This window comes from Xenopus tropicalis, chromosome 4 (genome assembly GCF_000004195.4).
Source record: "Xenopus tropicalis strain Nigerian chromosome 4, UCB_Xtro_10.0, whole genome shotgun sequence".
Classification (NCBI taxonomy): Eukaryota; Metazoa; Chordata; class Amphibia; order Anura; family Pipidae; genus Xenopus; species Xenopus tropicalis.
Genome location: NC_030680.2, coordinates 32696989 through 32717103, shown reverse-complemented (window position 1 = coordinate 32717103; position 20115 = coordinate 32696989). Strand labels below are relative to the sequence as shown.

At 42.3% G+C, this 20115-nt stretch overlaps 1 protein-coding gene across 3 annotated transcripts in view; it reads left to right on the top strand.

Moving 5' to 3' along the window:
* Positions 1-20115, top strand: part of ppp2r5b (protein phosphatase 2 regulatory subunit B', beta) — a 41449-nt gene that overhangs the window by 11996 nt on the left and 9338 nt on the right. For all 3 annotated transcript variants that reach the window (NM_001100279.1, XM_012960410.2, XM_012960409.2), the window contains exons 3-8: positions 4080-4276; positions 5251-5352; positions 11343-11435; positions 12065-12195; positions 12599-12658; positions 13612-13720. In NM_001100279.1, the coding sequence (NP_001093749.1) occupies positions 4080-4276; positions 5251-5352; positions 11343-11435; positions 12065-12195; positions 12599-12658; positions 13612-13720 (692 nt within the window). The remainder of the gene's footprint in view (positions 1-4079; positions 4277-5250; positions 5353-11342; positions 11436-12064; positions 12196-12598; positions 12659-13611; positions 13721-20115) is intronic.

Below are 20115 nucleotides of genomic sequence, written 5' to 3'. Positions count from 1 at the left end.
ATATACAGTACTGTAGTTAAATATGATACCTGATCTGTACAAAGTGCTCCACATTTCTACTGCATCCGTGTCTTTACTGTAAAGATACTGTATCAACCAATCAGCAGCAAGCATTTTCTGTCACCTGCTTAAAAGCAAACATCTTATTGCTATGGGTTACTGCCCAAGGGAAAATGTCATGCCTCTTATTACATATGGGGATAGGAGTGTATGGATGCATATAACATGCACATTGCTAAATGCAGTATACTGAAATATTTCATTAGCAGGGACCTCCACTGGGTCCTCCATGCTTCCAACCCCTCCTTTTCTAGCAGTCGCTGGCTGTGCTGCATTGTATGTAGTGTATAGATACTGCAGTATATTAATGTATATTAAGGTTTGTTGTGGATCAGTATATTCAGTATCCTGATATGGCAGTGATCACAGTGTATCACTTCATAGTGTGTACATACAGCAGGGTATCAGTATATATATAGTATATAATAAGTGCTTAAATGCATTATCATTTTCATTATCTGTGCATGGTAATGGTATGTCTTGCTGTCAGTGTGCATAATGTAAATGATTTTGTAAATGATCGTTATTTACAAAGTGCAGTCTGCACATTCTCAGTACATTAAAGCCAAGCATTTATAGATATTCTTTAATGGGGGCCAATCATAAGTGACTTTACTCGCAGACAACTGGCAGCAGCTAATGGGGCATCTACTATACTTGCTACTAATCTAGCACATTATGCAGTATGAGTTTTATTGTCATACCTTGTTTTTCCCTATATAGGTCCCGGGTAAGCGTGTACCACTATACAGATCTGTGTGCTCGTAGGCAGAACAAAACCTCGGTGCCTCAATGAGAGGCAAAATGATCATTAATATTATCATTATTATACACTACAAAGTCTGTGTGCACAGAACAAAGGGTTCCATATGAATACAGAGACAGTACTGTAACACACATCAATTGCAACAAGGCGGCATATGGTGGCACTGACACTTTGTGGGTGTCCTTGGTTACAGCCTCTGCAGGCAGCGTCCCTGGTGGATCTGTTGCTGCCGTATGGCTTTCTCTGTCTTTCCAGGTTCTCCCTCTCCTGCATCCTCCCTTTCTCTCCTTTCTACTCGCCCTCCCCATGTTCTTTCCCATTCACCATTTCCCCTGTGCATTAGGCTCTGCTATCCACTCCCATAACCACCATCAGCAAATTGCACTCATCTGCTCCCTCACTACATCCTACAGCAGCGTGTCAGACTCACAGACGTTGTGGGCTAGTAATTGACAGTAGCTGGTAGGTCACAAGCCTGATAACCCGAGTGTATTCCTTGTCTCTAGATTCTGAAATTATACAATTGCCCATTAACTATTAAGTCCTGGGGTTGAAGTAGTCTATGATTTTTGACATTATCTGGTAACTTTGGGTTAATATCACACATATTTTTGCAGCTCCTATTTGCTGAAAAGAAGAACAAGTGGGTACTTTGCTACAAACCCCAGCTGCACCAAGGTTTCAGTCATGAGGGGGAGGGGGTATTGCAGAGAAAAGGGCAGGGCCTCAGTTTTCTGAACCAAAATTTGTTAAAAAGCCCCTCCAAAAGTATGAATAAATACCATTTTTATTTGCTGAAATCCAGTAGCAAAACAGTTCTTTTGTTTCTGCATCATTTGAAATCCTGGCAGGGGAGGAGGAACTAAAACACTGATGTTACAAATTGTAGCAACTTCTCCAAAGCTTACAGACAGCATGCAGGAACTACATAACCCACAATGCATTGCACTGTGATGTTTCTCTTCTTACGTAACTGTTCCAAACCATACTGTGAAAAGGCTGCATATTTTTAATGCATGGATATTACAAAGTTGCTTGAAATGATGCTTACTGTTTGGGCGGAGTTCTCCTTTTAAAAGTGATAGAGTTTGGTCAGATAAGGGTGAATAGGGGTGTGTCAGTGTTATTGTATGATGCCTCACAATTTCTGACCTCACAGGAACAACAATAATATGAATAATTTGTCTGTGCATCAATGAGAATAGGCTGCAGTTCCTCCATGGAGGTTAGAAAAGAGAAAAAGATTCTAGAAACCTGCCAATTTAAAGGGCCACTATATTTTCTTTTTAAAAAAATTATATTATTAAAAAGGTGATGTTAATTAACTGCCTCATGCTTTTCTCCCTATTGTTGCTGGTGTACCTTGCAGCTTTGTGAGAACAGGTGGGGTGCTTACTTATAGGTAATACACAGATAATATGGAGAAGCTTATAGTGTATTCATAGTGCAGGTATCAAAGTTCAATTGTCAAGTTCAAAATCCAGTGGACAGGTGATAAAAAGTCCCAATTTTGACTGCAGCAAATCAGTGGGGCGCTGCCACTTAAATCTACAAATTGAATCAGAGTTGCAGGCTTACTACACTAGGGAGCATGCCCTTCTTTAGCAAATCTGTGCCTTTTTTAGGGTGACTGGCCTTACCTCCTCTTTCTAGGGTTGCAACCTTTTTCTGAAAAAAAATCTTTAATATTGCTATTCTTCCCTATTAACCTGTGGGCTGGGCCAAACAGGGCTGATCCAATCATTTGGCCCCTGAGCAACAATTGTACAGGCCCATGAGGAGAGGACTGTATGGATGTGCTGATGCGGCCCTTGTCTAAGTGGATTTTCTAACCTTTTCAGTTAGTGTAACAGTCAGGAGAGCTTCATACATGGGCCAATAAGCTGCCAACTCATTCTGGAGGGACCAAGCTGACAGTTTTATTAGCCTGTTTATGGCAAGCTCAAGGGTTAAGGGAAAGGCCCCTTTAAATTGACATTGTACTTTAAACATTTAAGCAAAGGTTATGTAAATGAGACTGGTCCTGGACAATGGCGTAACTATAAGGGCTCTGGCACACGGGGAGATTAGTCGCCCGCCACAAAACTTCCTGTTCACGGGCGACTAATCTCCCCGGATTGCCATCCCACCTGCGAAATTGTAAATCGCTGGTGGGATGGCATACGGGCGACTAATCTCCCCGTGTGCCAAAGCCCTAAAGGAAGCAGACCCTGCGGTCTCGGTAAGGGGGGGGGGTGGTGGATAGGGGTGCCCAGATCTCAGGTTCTGCTGAAAAGAACTGCTCCCTCCCCGGCAACTCTCCTACCTGCTGATGTAGGTGGATAGGGGACGTGAGTGGGAGACATGAGTGGGTGGGGAATGGGCGGACGGGGACGGGGAGAGTACGGACAGCAGATCATGTTTGGATAGCTGTGTGCCAGTTCCCTTTAAAGAATTTTTTGCGCACGGTAGTTACGCCACTAGACCTGAATGAAAATTTCAAATTTCTGCTGATGCACCATGTTGACAGGTGTTTGGCAGATGAGTAAGTGACAAGGATCTGCAGCTTCTCTTGATCTCTTGGATGCCGAACCAGTGGCTCATGAGCAACATGTTGCTCACCAACCCATTGGATTTTGCTCCTAGTGGCCTCAAAGCAGATGATCATTTTTGAATTTCTGACTTGTAGGCAAATTTTGGTTGCATAAAAATCAGGTGTACTGCCAAACAGAGTCTTCTATAGGCTGCCAGTCCCCATAGGGACTACCAAATAGCCAATCATAGCTCTTACTGGCACCCTCAGGAACTATATTAATGCTTGTGTTGCTCACTAACTTATTGGCAAAAAAGTTTGGGGACCTCTTCCGTAGAGAATAGGCCAGTATATGAACACCTTAAGCTTTAGTCACAGATTGATGGAGGTGGCATTGCTTTGGCCACATAAGAAGAATAGGTTGATGCTAGAAAGCCAGCTCAAACTGTATTGCACTATAATGATACGCAATAGTCAGTCTTGCCTACGCACAAAGTGACAATAAACAGTGGGACTAGTGTGTTACATGATTTAACAAGATAATACAGGGCCCCAAAGTAAAGTCTTTTTAGAACCCCAAAAATTGCATAGATGATGTTTATGGACAGATATAGCAAAACAGTGACTCAGTCCCTTCAGGACTCTCTACATTCCACAAACTCCATGGCATTCTGGTTTGCTCTCTAAAACTACACCCATATATATGACTAACCTGCATTTTTATTGATTGTTTTTTCTCAGATGCACCGGTTTCGGAGCTGCATGATTTGTTCTGTAAGAAACTGCAGCAATGCTCTGTTATCTTCCAGTTCATGGACTGTGTGGCAGATCTCAAAGGCAAAGAGATCAAAAGAGCAGCTCTAAACGAGCTGGTAGAGTGCATTGCAACAAACAGGGGAGTTCTAATAGAGCCGGTGTATCCTGAGGTCATCAAAATGGTAAGAGAAAAAAACAGACTTTGGGAAAAGTTGACTTATAGGACAGTTGTCCTAGGTAGTAGACGTGGTCCTAAAACTTATCACATAGGATTTCGCCTCTTTGCAGCCAGATTTGTTGTAATTTTTGAAATTTGTACTGTACTGTTCATATTTTTAGTTAATGCATATGTAAACATGGTATACAATGTATACACTGGCTGAAAACATGAAAAGTACAGAACAAATTTCAAAAATCTCAACAAAGCTGCTAAAGAGGCTAAATCCTATGTGATCTGTTTTAGGACCACTGTCCACTACCTAGAACAACCATCCTGATTGCCGCAAAATTCTTACAGACATAGACAAGAGGTCCTCTGCACTCATCATCAGGACATTAAAACATTATCCCCCTTATGTAATAAAAAGCACTAAGTTTGCCCAGGAGCAGTGACCAGTGTCGGACTGAGATGCCAGGGGCCCACCAGAAAACCTTGGACCATGGGCCCATTCTTTAAACTATTATTCCTCCTTTGCTCATTTAATCTTTTTATTATCCTAGTCTCTTTGTTTCTCTTTTAGAACTCACTGAGAAGTTCCATGAACATATCAATGCACAAGGCTGCATGATGAGTGCTTTTATAAAGGTCACTGAACTCCAAGGAGACTACTAATTTTAAAGTAGGGAGTACAATTTTTTTTATAATATATTCATTTGTCCAAACCAACTGACAAAAATGACACACCAGACAAATGAATTCAATTATATCCAAAGATCTTGTGCAATATAAATATATTATTCCTAAAACATGCTCCAAATAATTAGGGAATTCTCATGTACTAGGAAAGAAAATGGACTCTAATTGCTGAGGATTAATGAGCATGTCCCTCCCACGGCAGGGTGACAAATCCCTGCAGACAGAAGGAAGATATGACTGTTTCTGTAGCTCTGTGGGTTGATGCTGTGACACAGCCATGTTGTTTTTCTTTCCCCTCAGATCTCAGTGAATATATTTCGGACGTTGCCTCCTACTGATAACCCAGAGTTTGACCCTGAAGAAGATGAGCCAAATTTTGAGCCCTCCTGGCCCCATTTACAGGTATGGATACCTCAAATTACCTGATAGGATATGAAGAAAAATAATTAGGATTATTAAAGCAGAAGGGGAAGGGGTGGGTCCAAAAGAGAGCAGAGTTATGTCATCATGAGGCAGGGAATGGATGCAAAGGGGATGGGGCTTGACAGAGCCGGACCAAATTCTGTGAGTAGGCCGGATTTCAGGCATACAGGGGAAGGGAAGCGAGGGCAGTTCAGAGGCAGGCCAGGAGCTGAATAAGTAGGCTACATTGCCAGTAAGTGAGTAATACTGGCCGTGGCTGGTATCTTACCAGGTTGCAACCCTATATACCAGTGGAGTCCAAATCTATGGCTCAGTAATCGTAAAAAGCCCAAAGTACTTTTTGCTTAGGTAGAATTTATTTCCCATTTTATTTTCATTAAAAATATAATACATTTCTTATAATTCATATTATACACATATATACATATATATTTATTTATTTTTATGCTATAATGCTGAATCCATGAAACATTTTGGTGCCTTTGCAATTTGCATGGGAGGATATTTGGAAGCCAGGAGTTTAGCTGGTCATACTTGGATCAGGCGTGGTCAGTGAACTATCGGATCACAATCATCTAGTATGGTACCTGTGGATTGGATGGCATTCATATATTTAAAAAGGGATTACGATCTCAACCTGGCAATTATAGGCCAGTAATTTTTTATATCTTTGGTGTGCAAGTTCTTAGAAGGCTTGTTAGGGATCACATTCAGAATTATGTTCTGGAGAATGGCATTATGTGCAGTAATCAGCATGGCTTTATGAAGGACAGGTCATGTCAGACCAATTTAATTGCTTTTATGATGAGGTGAGTAAGAAGCTGGACAGTGGGGGTGCAGTAGATGTAATCTGTTTGGAATCAAAGCATTTCATACGGTGCCCCACAAACCACTGCTTTATAAACTAAGGTCTGTTGGTTTTAGTGAAATTATTTGCACATGGATAGGAAACTGACTACACAACAGGATCGGGTACAGAGGGTGGTTATTAATGGTACATTCTCTACTTGGAGTAAGGTTCTCAGTGGGTCCACATTTATTTAACTTGTTCATTAATGACAGGAAGGTTTTGTAAGTAATGCACCAGTGTTTTCAGATGACACAAAACTCTGCAGCCCAATTATTCCTTTCAGGATGTGGCATCCTTGCAGAAGGATCTTGACCAACTGGCAATCTGGGCGGCTAAGTGGCAGATGATATTTAATGTGGATAAATGTAAGGTCATGCACCTGTGATATAAAAATATGTAAGCCACTTATACCCTTAATGGAACTGCACTTGGAGAAGGACCTTGGAGTCCTTATAGATCAGGGATCCCCAACCTTTCTAACTCGTGAGCCACATTCAAATGGAAAAAGTGTTGGGGAGCAACACAAGCATGGAAAAAGTTCCTGGGGGTGACAATAAGAGCTATAATTGGCTATTTGGTTGCCCCTATGTGGACTGGCAGCCCACAGGAGGCTCTGTTTGGCTTTACACTGGGTTTTATGCAACCAAAAGTTGCCCCCAAGCCAGAAATTAAAAAATGAGCACCTACTTTGAAGCCACTGGGAGCAACATCCAAGGGGTTGGAGAGCAACATGTTGCTCACGAGCCACTGGTTGGGGATCACTGTTATAGATAATAAACTTGGCTGTAGCAGGAAATGCCAGGCAGCAGCTGCAAGGGCAAACAAGGTTTTGAGCTGTATTGAAAGGGACATCTTCCACTTTACAGAGTCTTCGTAAGGCACCATCTAGAATATACCATGCAGTTTTGGTCTCTAATGCTCAAATGTGACATTGAGTTAGAGAAGATCCAGAGAAGGGCAACTAAGCTGGTAAAGGATATAGAATGGGTATGTAATGTCTTAATTATGAAGCAAGACTGGCCAAGTTAGTGTTATTTACATAGGAAAAGAGGCACTTTATTTACCAGTAGGTCAATGCAGCAGGCACAAGGGCACCCATTTTTCCCTGAATCAGTCGTGCTGGCTGATACATTATATAGCTTCAATAAGGGGTTGGGTGGCTTTTTAGCAAGTGAGGAAATACAGGGTTATGGGAGATAGCTACAAGTTGATCCAGGGACTGGTCCGATTGCCATCTTGGAGTCAGGAAGGAATTTTTTCCCCCTCTGTGGCAAATTAGAGGCTTCAGAAGGTTTTTTTTGCCCTTCTCTGGATCAACTAGCAGTTAGCTATTATATATATGGGTATAAAAGGTTGAACATGACCAACCTAGCTTATTATGTTACTATGGGATGCAGACTATCGGGATGAGGACTGCACCTGTCTGATGGCCCCATACATGGGTTGATAAGCTGCTGACTCAGACCATTGGCAGCTTTTATTGGCCCATGTATAGCCACCTTTAGATTTATAGTCCAGGAAGGGTGTGGCTCACATTTTTAAACCAAGTAGGCAGACAATTACAGAGATAAATATGAGCTATATAAGGTTAGCAAAAGGATTCCATAGAAGCCCCCTTACCTCATGCCAAGATTCCAGCCATATAGACATAATTTCAAAGAATATTTAAAACTGCTTTCCTAACCCTAACAGGCTTTCAGGCTGTGCCCTTAAGCCACTCCAATGTGCTCCTGTATGCTTAGATAGCCCAGCACTATCATAAGGAAATAGATGAAAATGCTGAGCTGATTCAGTGATCTCTGAAGCTCTTGCAGCAGTGCCATTCTGCAAGGATCATATAAAGCTAATGGCCCATGGGTCATTCCCTCTGCAGTGAAGAAAAGTTGATTAACTGCCTTTATCTATCATTAATATAATTCCATATATATAATTCCTATAAATTATAGGTTTGGTAGACATACAGTACATATAGAAATATTACTCTTTTAATATTATAAAAAAGAATTGTCAGTAAAAGCCAAAAGTGACATTTGCCCCTGAACTTAATATATCGCTTTCCATGCTGAGCAGCGGACAATATTCTACATGAAGAATTTGAAGAAAATATATAATGATCCCTTAGAGAGCTGACCTGCTGTCTGTAAGTGGGTGCCTGCAGGCAACAGAATCATGACACTGATGATTTGATCAGCTTCCACGGGTGGGATTTTATGACTGTTAATACCCATATGCATATGTTTGGTGAGAATTGGTGCCAAATTTCAGAAAAATATGTGGACTAAAAAAATGTCCAGGCCTTAATTTTGTCACTTTCCAATGCTGGCAATTGTAAGTGTGGGCTTGTGAGAGACGAGAGTGTGTTTAGAAGAAAACACAGCCACCCACCTTATTTTCTGATTTGCTAAATTGTGGTGCTCCGTGATATTCCATTACATCATGTATATTTAGAATGTTTTTCTTGTCCTTTTAAATGTTCTTCTCTGCATGTGGGTGTTTGCCAAATCTTTAATATTCATGGCTGAATAAAGAAAGTGTGTTGCTGCAAGTTGGCCTTCATTTTGATGAACAACATACCAATTATTTTGTAAGGCCTGTAGCCTCAGTGCATTAAAGGGAATTATTTCTAATGGTAAAAATAGAATGTTTCCTTGGAGAAATCTACCTTATAAAGTCCATCTGCTGAATTATTTATATGGAATTTTTGTGCATGATACTTACAAATAATCATAAGTGATTTCCAACTTGTGTTTCCCAATTAACCCCTTCATTGTGTTCCTCTACTCATCTCACTGATATTATTAAGTTTCATTTATGGCAGTTTTTATTTAGCATGCTTGGGACTAGATCAACTGGAGAGCTAATGATGATTTGGTTTCAGACCTCCCCGCCCATAAGAGTAGGCTAATCAGTTTTCTATTATTCAGAGCATGACAGAGGCTGCCATGTAACAGTGCTTCCTGCTTCATTCCCCATAGAAAACATCAGTGCACCAGAGGCCCCCCCTTTACATTAGAGGAACGGAGCTTCCATTTGAAGCTGTGTAGGGGGGTTTTCACGGTGAGGGCAGTGAGGTTGGGGAATGCCCTTCCTAGAGATGTGGTAATGGCAGATTCTGTTAATGCCTTTAAGAGGGGCTTTGATGATTTATTGAATAAGCATAGTATCCAAGGCTATTTTGATCTCGAGATTTTCAGCTAGTTAATATAGATATAGGTATATATAGCTTATATATGTGAGTGTAAAGATAGGTCTGTGTAGGTATGTACAGTGGGGTTCATTTGGGGTTGAACTTGAGGTACAGTTTTCAAGCCAACTGTAACTATGTGCGGAAGTATGCAGAATCTAGGAAAATGTTTGCCTGTAGACTAACACCATTTGCTAGTTGAATAGTCTGTGTTTCACAGTCGTTCCCTTGAAGCAAGTCAATAAATGATAGCTACAGGGCACTTAATAAGTAACGTAGCATAAATATAGTTTTTCTTAATTAAAGTGTAATAGCCCAGCATGTTGGGCATCATCCCGAAATGCCTTCCTACCAGCAATAAATTTGGAAGGTATGTGCATTGCTTCGGTTTTCTGCAGGCCATTAATGGTTGAATTGCACTCAGGGTAAAAACCCAGCGTGCCCCTTCCCTGGTGGGCCCAGACTCAATCCCCGCAGGGCACTCCCCTGGGCTGCTGGTTTCCCTGCCCTGGCTCTCTGAATTTAAGTTTGATTTACGCACGCTTAGGGGAGGGGGGCCGATGGGTGGTGGGGGGTGTGTAAAGGCTGCGTCAGGGGCCCATTCGGGGGTACAGGGGCCCCTGAGGCAATAGCCCCGGTGGGCCCTGTACCTCCCAGTCTGACCCTGACTGCACTGATCTATGTAGTAGAAAGGTATTTATGTTTTGTTACTTATACAGTACTCATTTGCTATAATTTATTGACTTAGTTGCTATATAGGGTAATCCTTTACAGTCAGCACGCACAAACGATCATTTTTTTTTTTAAAGGTTGCACTGCTTTTAATTGTTTTATAGACTGTAACCACCTCTGATATAGAGAAAACTTAAAGATGTGTGTGCCAATTTCGTGTTATTGGGCATTCTTACCCTTTATGGGCTTGTCTCGTGCCCGGCCCCTGCTTGCCTAAGGCTTGCATACATGTGGATGTATATCTCCATAACTTCTATTGCTGATGTCCAGGCTCCAGAATGGATTTACAAATAAAATCTAAAGATAAAGGGCATGGTATCTACCCGAGATGCAGATATTTGGCGAGATAGTTGTGGTGACATTATATATTCCGTCTTTTATTGTTTGCAGACAACTCTATGTATTTTTATGGCAGGGACATATGTCTACAGAGGATATCTAAACAAAATAAAATATTGAATGCTCTAAAAAGTGTAGGAGTATTAAATATTTTTTTCCCGCTTGTTACTAAGCAAAAAAAATGCAGAATTCGTCTTATAAATGGAAATCATATTGCTGTAGGTTTCGCATCAGTCACTGATAGGAGTGCATCGTGTAGACTGAAATATGTGTAATATTAATATTTTTGACTCTACAAAAGGTCATATGACCATGTGCTCCTGAGCATTAATATTTTACAATGGAATAGTTGCCATATTGCCATTTACGTGTCTTATTTATAGCAACAGAACAATGGCAATAAGTGGATGACAGAAGTGGGTCTGACAGTTTAATGCCTACATAGGCTCCACTATGCATGAATTTCTATGAGAACTCCTATTAATATCTCTTTCCTCTGTTTCCCTCCTACTCCAAAATTTCCCTCCCACTCTTTAATGTCATCTCTTCATTTTCACTGTCTCTATGGCAATCTCTATATATATTTAAATAAATAACTGTTTCCATCTCTTGTTCCCTCTGTATCTTCTCTGTTTCTCTGTATCTAACTCTGTTTCTCACTCTTTCGTTATTTCCTTCTTTCTCCGGCCTCTCTCCCTCTCTTCACATTTCTCCCCACAATGTCTTTCACTTCTCTATATCTGTCTTTTCTAAATCTGCCTTTCCTCATTATCTACTGGTTTCCATTACCCTTCCTCCTGGATGCTCTTATCTATATCAACCCTAAATCCCCCTTTCCTCCCCATTGTCTCTCTGCAACCCCAGTTGGTGTATGAATTCTTCCTTCGGTTCCTGGAGAGTCAAGACTTTCAGCCTTCTTTGGCCAAGAGATATGTGGACCAGAAGTTTGTCCTCATGGTGAGTGCATATGTGCCACGTTCATTTGCCCTCTGTTCCTAAAATCCATCCGGGAGGTAGAATTACAAATACATAAAAGATGTTACACATGAATGATATATTTACTGCTGTGAAAAAAAGTGGTTTGTACCGTTATGGTCAAACTGAATCCCTGTTTATTGCTTACCCAGTCTCCAAACAGGATACGTTGAGGGAAAGACCTCCCTGACTTCCATCACACTCATTCTTATCTCCCCCATACAAAAGTCTTACCCCTCTTCATTGGGTTTATTTACTGTTTCACTAGGGCTGATTCTAGGGCATGTACAGTGGGCAGGCCTAACCAACATCACTAGGGTACTTGGTGGGGAAATGCTAAATGTTCTTTAGTGTTCCTTCAAATACACACATTCATATTCTGCATCATTACCTTCAACCAGGCCCAGACTGGGCTTCAAAATTGGTCCTGGTGTTTCAAGTACTCAGAGGCCCAAACAGCCGCCCACCAGCCCAAGAGTGACTGTCTTTAGCATTTTACAGCAGCCCCTCTGGCATTTTCCAGAACCCACAGATTGCCAATTCGGGCCTGTCTCCAACATAAAATTGTTCTATAATTCTGTTTATTTTCTTTTCCTCACTTGCTGTGAAAGCTTCTTGAGCTATTTGACAGTGAAGACCCAAGAGAGAGGGAATATCTGAAAACCATCCTGCATCGTGTATATGGAAAATTCCTCGGTCTTCGAGCATATATACGTAAACAGTGCAACAACATCTTCCTCAGGTACAGATTTAGCAGGGCAACCTTAATATTTCATGTTTCTGTAATGGGCACTGCCTGGGAGGAGCCACTCAGGGGTCAGGAGTCCAAGCTAAATAGCTTGCAAGTTGTCAAGTGAGAGTAATGTGATTATGCCTGGTGGGATCAGGTCCTCAGTATGAATAATATAGTCCCTGTCTTATCAAAGGCCTCTCCAACTCCAGTTGCCACTCCAATCACCACTTTTCACTTGTGCTGGTGCTTTGTGCTAATTTCCAATTAATCCAGCTGGAAAGGCAGGGGCAATCGTGTGTTTTTCCTCTTTTCAGTATTTGTTCTCCTGTATAAAAGTTGCATATCTACATACACATAAAGGCTTCTCTGCTTCTATAATTCAGATAAAATGTCGCATCTGTTTCTTTTTCAGATTCATCTATGAGACAGAGAGGTTCAATGGAGTTGCTGAGCTTTTGGAAATTCTAGGCAGGTCAGTGGAACAATCAAAGTAACCGACTAATTTAGCAAACAGACCCCTTCGAGCAATGGTATGTGGGGAGACTTCAGATGTTCTGTGCTCTGTATTGTTTCCAGTGCAGGTGCATGTTAGGGTTCCTCTCCATAACCTTACAGAGACTGCATCCTTAATCCTGTGGGAAAACATGTCCTTAATGGGACCATGTTCTTAATCTGACCTTAAAGTGCAAATGTAGCTGCATCAGGGTGTATGGGGCCCACCAGGGCAGCCACATTAGGAGCCTCCAATCACCAGCTTCCACCCTGCATACCTTTTACTTTCTCCTTCCAGCTGCAATCAGGGTGAGGACGAAGTGCCAAAAGTTCAGAGCAAGGACTTAGGCCTGGGTCAGTGGGGCCCACAGGTGTTTTCCTGATATCCTGCCTGCCCAGTCCGACCATGGGTTGAATTTCTATAGGGCTATATCCATTACATCACCAACAGAGCTGTATGTCCCATAGAGCAGTGGTCTCCAACCTTTTTTGCACCATCGACCGGTTTAAAGCAAGACCAGGGGTGGTGGGTATAGACTTGAGCTTGTTTCCCTGCAACTAGATGCGCCCAGCACCCTTGCTCTTCTTACTCCCACCTAAGTGGTGACATCCCCTGAGGCTTAATATGGAGCTTTAAGTACTTTGGTCCTTTTCATGATCAGTAGAAAGCTTCCTGGGCTTCACATAGCAGTTGTCATAGAGTTGGGATCACGGGTAATTGGGACCAGAGATGGCCCAGTTTAGCGCAGCCCACGGCCCGGCACTGGTCCCCAGCCCAGTGGGTGGGGACCCCTGCCATAAAGCTTACAATCTGCCTGCCACTGTATTCCTAAATTGATCTCCTTTACCCCTATAATAACAAGTATTTTAAAGGGCCACTAAGCTGGTCCTGCTTTATTTCTCATGATACTCTTCTCCCACCTTGTTTTGCAGCATAATCAATGGGTTCGCTTTACCTCTGAAGTCTGAGCACAAACAGTTTCTTGTCCGGGTTTTGATACCTCTGCACTCTGCAAAATCTCTCTCTATATTCCATGCTCAGGTAAGGAGTCAAGGCAGTGTGGGCACAAAGCAGCTTTTCCATGCTATGATACATGAGTATTATATATATATGCATATATAGTGAACAGTGTACTCCATATTGTAATAATATAAGGATATTATGTTATGTTATTATATTTCTTATAGAATTCTTTTATTCATGTCATGGAACCCCAAGGTGACTTATAATATCCTCCTATTTTACAATATGGGGTACATTATTTATTATAATATACAAACTTGAGTGAGTTATGTGACAGAAATTACATCACTTAGCACCAATTATAACTGATGACATCACAAAGCACCGTTTAGGATATAATATACATAATATTTATGGCTCTTATGTATATATATATATATATAGAAAGTCAAAATGCAATACTGGCACTCACGTATAAATCTCAAATCCGCCTGGGTGCAGTCTTCACAGTGAAACCGAGATAAGAAGAAAAAGAAGCCGCTCTCTCAGGACTTAGGTGCAAAAATAAAAAGTAATTTATTGAGTAGATGAACTGACGTTTCGGCTGAACACCTCAGCCTTTCTCAAAGTCAAAAACACATTGTGAATGCTAACATTAAATACAGTGACTGGCGGGAAAATACAAACAGAAACTGGGCGTGACGTCACAGTTTCACGTAGTCCAATACACATCAAGCGTGAAATACTCATTAGCATAATAAACAAATGCGTGTCTCATTGTTTATGTATAAACAAATGCTTTGTACATCCGCAATAAACATAACACCTAAAGAAAGAACCGATACCAGTGGACAGAAAGAGTGAAACTAAAAGTATCACGTATAAACAAACAATGTATCAGATATTGAGTTGAAAGAAAATTATCCAACATGTAACAAGTAGTGAGAGACAAAGTGACACAGGGGTGAGGTTACAGTTAACACGACCAGGGGGAAGCAGTATATAAGGAGCAGAGAGTATAAGTAGCCACAAGAGTATATATACCTGCTTGTTAAGGTAGCGGGAGCTGTTAGCTATGAGTGAGAGACAAAGTGACACAGGGGTGAGGTTACAGTTAGCACGGCAAGGGGGGAGCAGTATATGTAAAGAACAAAGAGTATAAGTGGCCGAAAGGGTATATATACCTGCTTGTTAAGGTAGTGGGAGCCGTTAGTAAAGAGGCAAAATGTCAGAGGCACCAATGGGACCACATAGTGCCCTGAACAAATGCTATCTTAAAGTGCAGCAGTCCTTGGGCCAACATTAGGTAGTAAATTGGGTTCAGGGTTACCACTCACTTTGCCAGTTGTAGGCATAATCATAGAAGGCTTGTCTTTCAAAGTAGAACCATCCCGGATAATAGGCTGCACTGTTGCATGATCCCAGGCAGTATGTGCATGCAATCAATTCAACAGGTCTTGCCTACAGGACAGGGTTTACACAGTTTAACGCTGTTTGTGTTGTGGGTATATGGCCCATAAATAAAGAGTTGGTACCCAAATTATGGCCGAACGGCCCGAGACAGGGACTGGTCAGCACAGGTGGTATTAGTACCCCCCATATGGAGGACATAAACCAACCAGGCATTCCTATAGTGTCCCGTCAAAATGGAAGTAAAAAACAATGCCCATGTTAGAAGCTTGGTCATAGGTTGCTGCAGGTGTCTATTAAATAAATCTCAGTAGCACAACCGCAAGTCACTGCAGTCGTGTGCCACAGTTAAGGGATGCTAGAGATATTAAGCTAATCTACACAAGAGCAGGTAGTTTGTAAGTATTTTATAGACAGCAGAATTGAAAACAGAAATGTCAAAAGGACGTATTTTAAGAGGGAAAATACATGCACTGTAAAGAGCGGAGCCGGGAAGCAACTGAAACCCAAACGAGGGGAGGCACACTTATTGATACAATAGATCGGCAATCCGTACTGCAATAGACACAGGAAAGGCAGACACTCCGGTAGCCCTACATTTTTTGACACACCATCACTCGCTGGCTAGTATGAGGAGCATGATTATAGACTTTATTCCACCTCCGGTTCGTGGTGGTAATAGAGAAAAGCTACTATTGCGAGCTGAACTCCGCTGGATCCACAAACTCAACACGCTGAGTCCTTTTGGATTGAATGAACTTGTCTCATATTCACCATTTTATTTACCATAATTGAAGGCGAATTAGCTTGACTGATCTCTTGTAACCATCACCTTTATTACAACACACGAGTAAATGCATGTAATCGTCATTTCATGATATGCAAAGCAGTAATTGGTCTGTACATTTTTCTATACACCTATTTTGACACTGAATGTAATACAGGCTTGTAGGCACTGCTATTGGATTTGTTGGTTAACAATAATTTTGAACATTCAGTTCCTACAAGTTCCTATATAGTGTCTAGCTACTCTAGAATCATTGTTATGCCTAGCTACTTTTTAATCATTGTTATGTGTTACGTGTTTTTTGTCACAGTCGGTGTATTTGTATCAATAAGTGTGCCTCCCCTCGTTTGGGTTTCAGTTGCTTCCCGGCTCCGCTCTTTACAGTGCATGTATTTTCCCTCTTAAAATACGTCCTTTTGACATTTCTGTTTTCAATTCTGCTGTCTATAAAATACTTACAAACTACCTGCTCTTGTGTAGATTAGCTTAATATCTCTAGCATCCCTTAACTGTGGCACACGACTGCAGTGACTTGCGGTTGTGCTACTGAGATTTATTTAATAGACACCTGCAGCAACCTATGACCAAGCTTCCAACATGGGCATTGTTTTTTACTTCCATTTTGACGGGACACTATAGGAATGCCTGGTTGGTTTATGTCCTCCATATGGGGGGTACTAATACCACCTGTGCTGACCAGTCCCTGTCTCGGGCCGTTCGGCCATAATTTGGGTACCAACTCTTTATTTATGGGCCATATACCCACAACACAAACAGCGTTAAACTGTGTAAACCCTGTCCTGTAGGCAAGACCTGTTGAATTGATTGCATGCACATACTGCCTGGGATCATGCAACAGTGCAGCCTATTATCCGGGATGGTTCTACTTTGAAAGACAAGCCTTCTATGATTATGCCTACAACTGGCAAAGTGAGTGGTAACCCTGAACCCAATTTACTACCTAATGTTGGCCCAAGGACTGCTGCACTTTAAGATAGCATTTGTTCAGGGCACTATGTGGTCCCATTGGTGCCTCTGACATTTTGCCTCTTTACTAACGGCTCCCACTACCTTAACAAGCAGGTATATATACCCTTTCGGCCACTTATACTCTTTGTTCTTTACATATACTGCTCCCCCCTTGCCGTGCTAACTGTAACCTCACCCCTGTGTCACTTTGTCTCTCACTCATAGCTAACAGCTCCCGCTACCTTAACAAGCAGGTATATATACTCTTGTGGCTACTTATACTCTCTGCTCCTTATATACTGCTTCCCCCTGGTCGTGTTAACTGTAAGCTCACCCCTGTGTCACTTTGTCTCTCACTACTTGTTACATGTTGGATAATTTTCTTTCAACTCAATATCTGATACATTGTTTGTTTATACGTGATACTTTTAGTTTCACTCTTTCTGTCCACTGGTATCGGTTCTTTCTTTAGGTGTTATGTTTATTGCGGATGTACAAAGCATTTGTTTATACATAAACAATGAGACACGCATTTGTTTATTATGCTAATGAGTATTTCACGCTTGATGTGTATTGGACTACGTGAAACTGTGACGTCACGCCCAGTTTCTGTTTGTATTTTCCCGCCAGTCACTGTATTTAATGTTAGCATTCACAATGTGTTTTTGACTTTGAGAAAGGCTGAGGTGTTCAGCCGAAACGTCAGTTCGTCTACTCAATAAAGGAGAAAATTGTTTCATACTTACCGTAATTTTCTTTTCCTGGCCATCTCCCGTAGTAGCATCTTCCCTCCCTATTAATCATTTTTGAGTTGTATATTCCAGAAGCTTGTTACTAGACATGGAATGGACCAAGGGAGGGGATTTTATGCTGTTTTTTCCTTCTGTCATCGCTGCGCTAAGAGGGCTACCCAGGTGTTAAGATGCTACTACGGGAGATGGCCAGGAAAAGAAAATTACGGTAAGTATGAAACAATTTTCTCCTTTCCTGGCCATCCCCTCCGTAGCATCTTAACACCTGGGTAAGTACCCGAGCAATACCAAAAAAAGGGAAGGGAACACATTAATATGCTGAACAGAAAACTTTAATCACAGTGAGACACGGCCTGCAAAACCTTGAGGCCAAATAAAGAATCATTTTGAGCAGAAACATCTAATTTATAATGTCTGAGAAAAGTATTAGTGGATTTCCAAGTCGCAGCCTTACAAATCGATTCTGGCGCTGCCTGTGCTTCTGCCGCCCAGGATGCTGCCAATCCTCTGGTCGAGTGTGCCTTGACCCCACTAGGTAACGGAAGCGCCTGCTCTCTGTATGCTGTAGTTATGGCCATCACGATCCATCTTCCAATGGTCCTAACCGAGGCAATCTGACCTTTATTTATTCCTCCCGGAATGACAAAGAGGTTAGAAGACTTTCTAAAGGGTTGTGTTCTGAGAATGTAGGTTTCAAGGCAATTCCTGACATCTAAGTTCTTCTTCGGAGTTTCCGTTTCTGTAGATGAAACCGGATGGAAGGAAGGAAGTACTATAGGCTCATTCAGGTGGAAGGTAGAAACTACCTTGGGTAGAAAGTTAGGCATGGTCCGCAGAACAACCTTCTCTGGATAGAAAACTGTGAAGGGAGGTTCAGACGATAAGGCTCTTAATTCACTGATTCTCCTTGCCGAGGTGACTGCCACTAACAGAACTGTTTTGAGTGTCAGATGCCATATAGAAATATCTTCCATCGGAGCAAAAGGCTTCATAGACAAGGCCTTCAAAACTAATGGAAGATCCCAAGGAGGAGCATGGGACCTAATGGGTGGACGAATTCGCTTCACAGCTGCTAGAAATCGGACAACTAAGGGATTCTCAGCCCATTTGATATTTAGGATGGCAGACAGGGCAGAAATTTGAACTCTTAGAGAACTCCACGACAGACCTCTGTCTAGGCCCGCCTGCAAGAATTCCAACACTGTGGCTGTAGAAGGCTCCTGGAATTCGAGACTTCTCTCTCTAGCCCATGCTTGGAAGCGGTCCCAAATCTTGCAATATTGAGAGGTAGTAGAGGCCTTCCTGGCTCTAAGGAGAGTAGCAATAACCTCCTCCGTAAACCCTAAATCTATAAGCCTTCTCCTCTCAATCTCCATGCCTTGAGGTTCAGATGCTGGGGAAAGGGGTGGAAAACTGGCCCTTGCCTGAGAACATCCTGCCTGCTGGGGAGCTGAAGAGGTTTCTCCACCGAAAGCCTCCTGAGGAGGGGATACCATGGCCGCCGCGGCCAATCTGGGAGGATGGCTATCACTGTTGCCCTGGACACCATTATTTTCCGAAGAATAAGAGAAATCATGGGAAGAGGAGGGAATACATAGAGGAGCCCCTCTTCCCAGCTCTGGGCTAAGGCATCCACTGCTTCTGACTGAGGGTGATGAAATCTCGAGTAAAACCGGGCCACCTTGGCATTCTGGGGGGTCGCCATCAGATCTATGGCCGGGGTCCCCCATTTCTGAGTTATCGTCAGAAACACCTCCTGACTGAGCTCCCATTCCGTATAATCTAGTGACCTTCGAGAAAGAAAGTCTGCTGCTTGATTTTCTCTTCCAGGGATATGAACGGCCGTTAGATCTTGTAGATGTTCTCTTGCCCAGTCCATGATGGGTTCTAGTTCCTGAAGAAGAGTCACACTCTTGGTACCCCCTTGCTTTCTTATATATGAGATGGTGGAAATATTGTCCGATCTCACCTTTACACAAGACCCCTGTACGAGATCTGAGAAAGCATCCAGAGCTCTGTTGACTGCTCTTAGCTCGATGATATTTGAGGGGATGTGTCCCAAATTTGTACCCCAGGATCCTTGAGCCGAATGCCCAAGACAATGAGCTCCCCAACCTTCTGCTGAAGCGTCTGTGAAGAGTTCTACCCAGCAAGGATCTCGAAGAGGAAACCCGTTTTTTAGATTTACTTCGTCCCGCCACCAGGAGAGGGAGCTCCTGACTACAGCTGGAAGAGGAAGGATTTGAGACCAATTCTCTAGTTCTTTGTTCCAATGGGACAGAAATACATGTTGGAGTGGCCTCATCTTCCATCTGGCCCATTTTACTAGCCCAATACAGGAGGCCATCATCCCTAACAGTCTCATCATGTGGCGCGCTGTAATTCGGGAAAACTGACATAGCCTGGATGCTTCTGTTGTGACCTTTAAGATCCGATCTTGAGACAGGCTCAAACTGTTGTCCTTCGTATCTATGTAAGCCCCCAGAAAGACCAGGGCCTGGGTCGGCTGTAGTTGACTCTTGGCAACATTGATGATCCAACCGACCTCCTTGAGC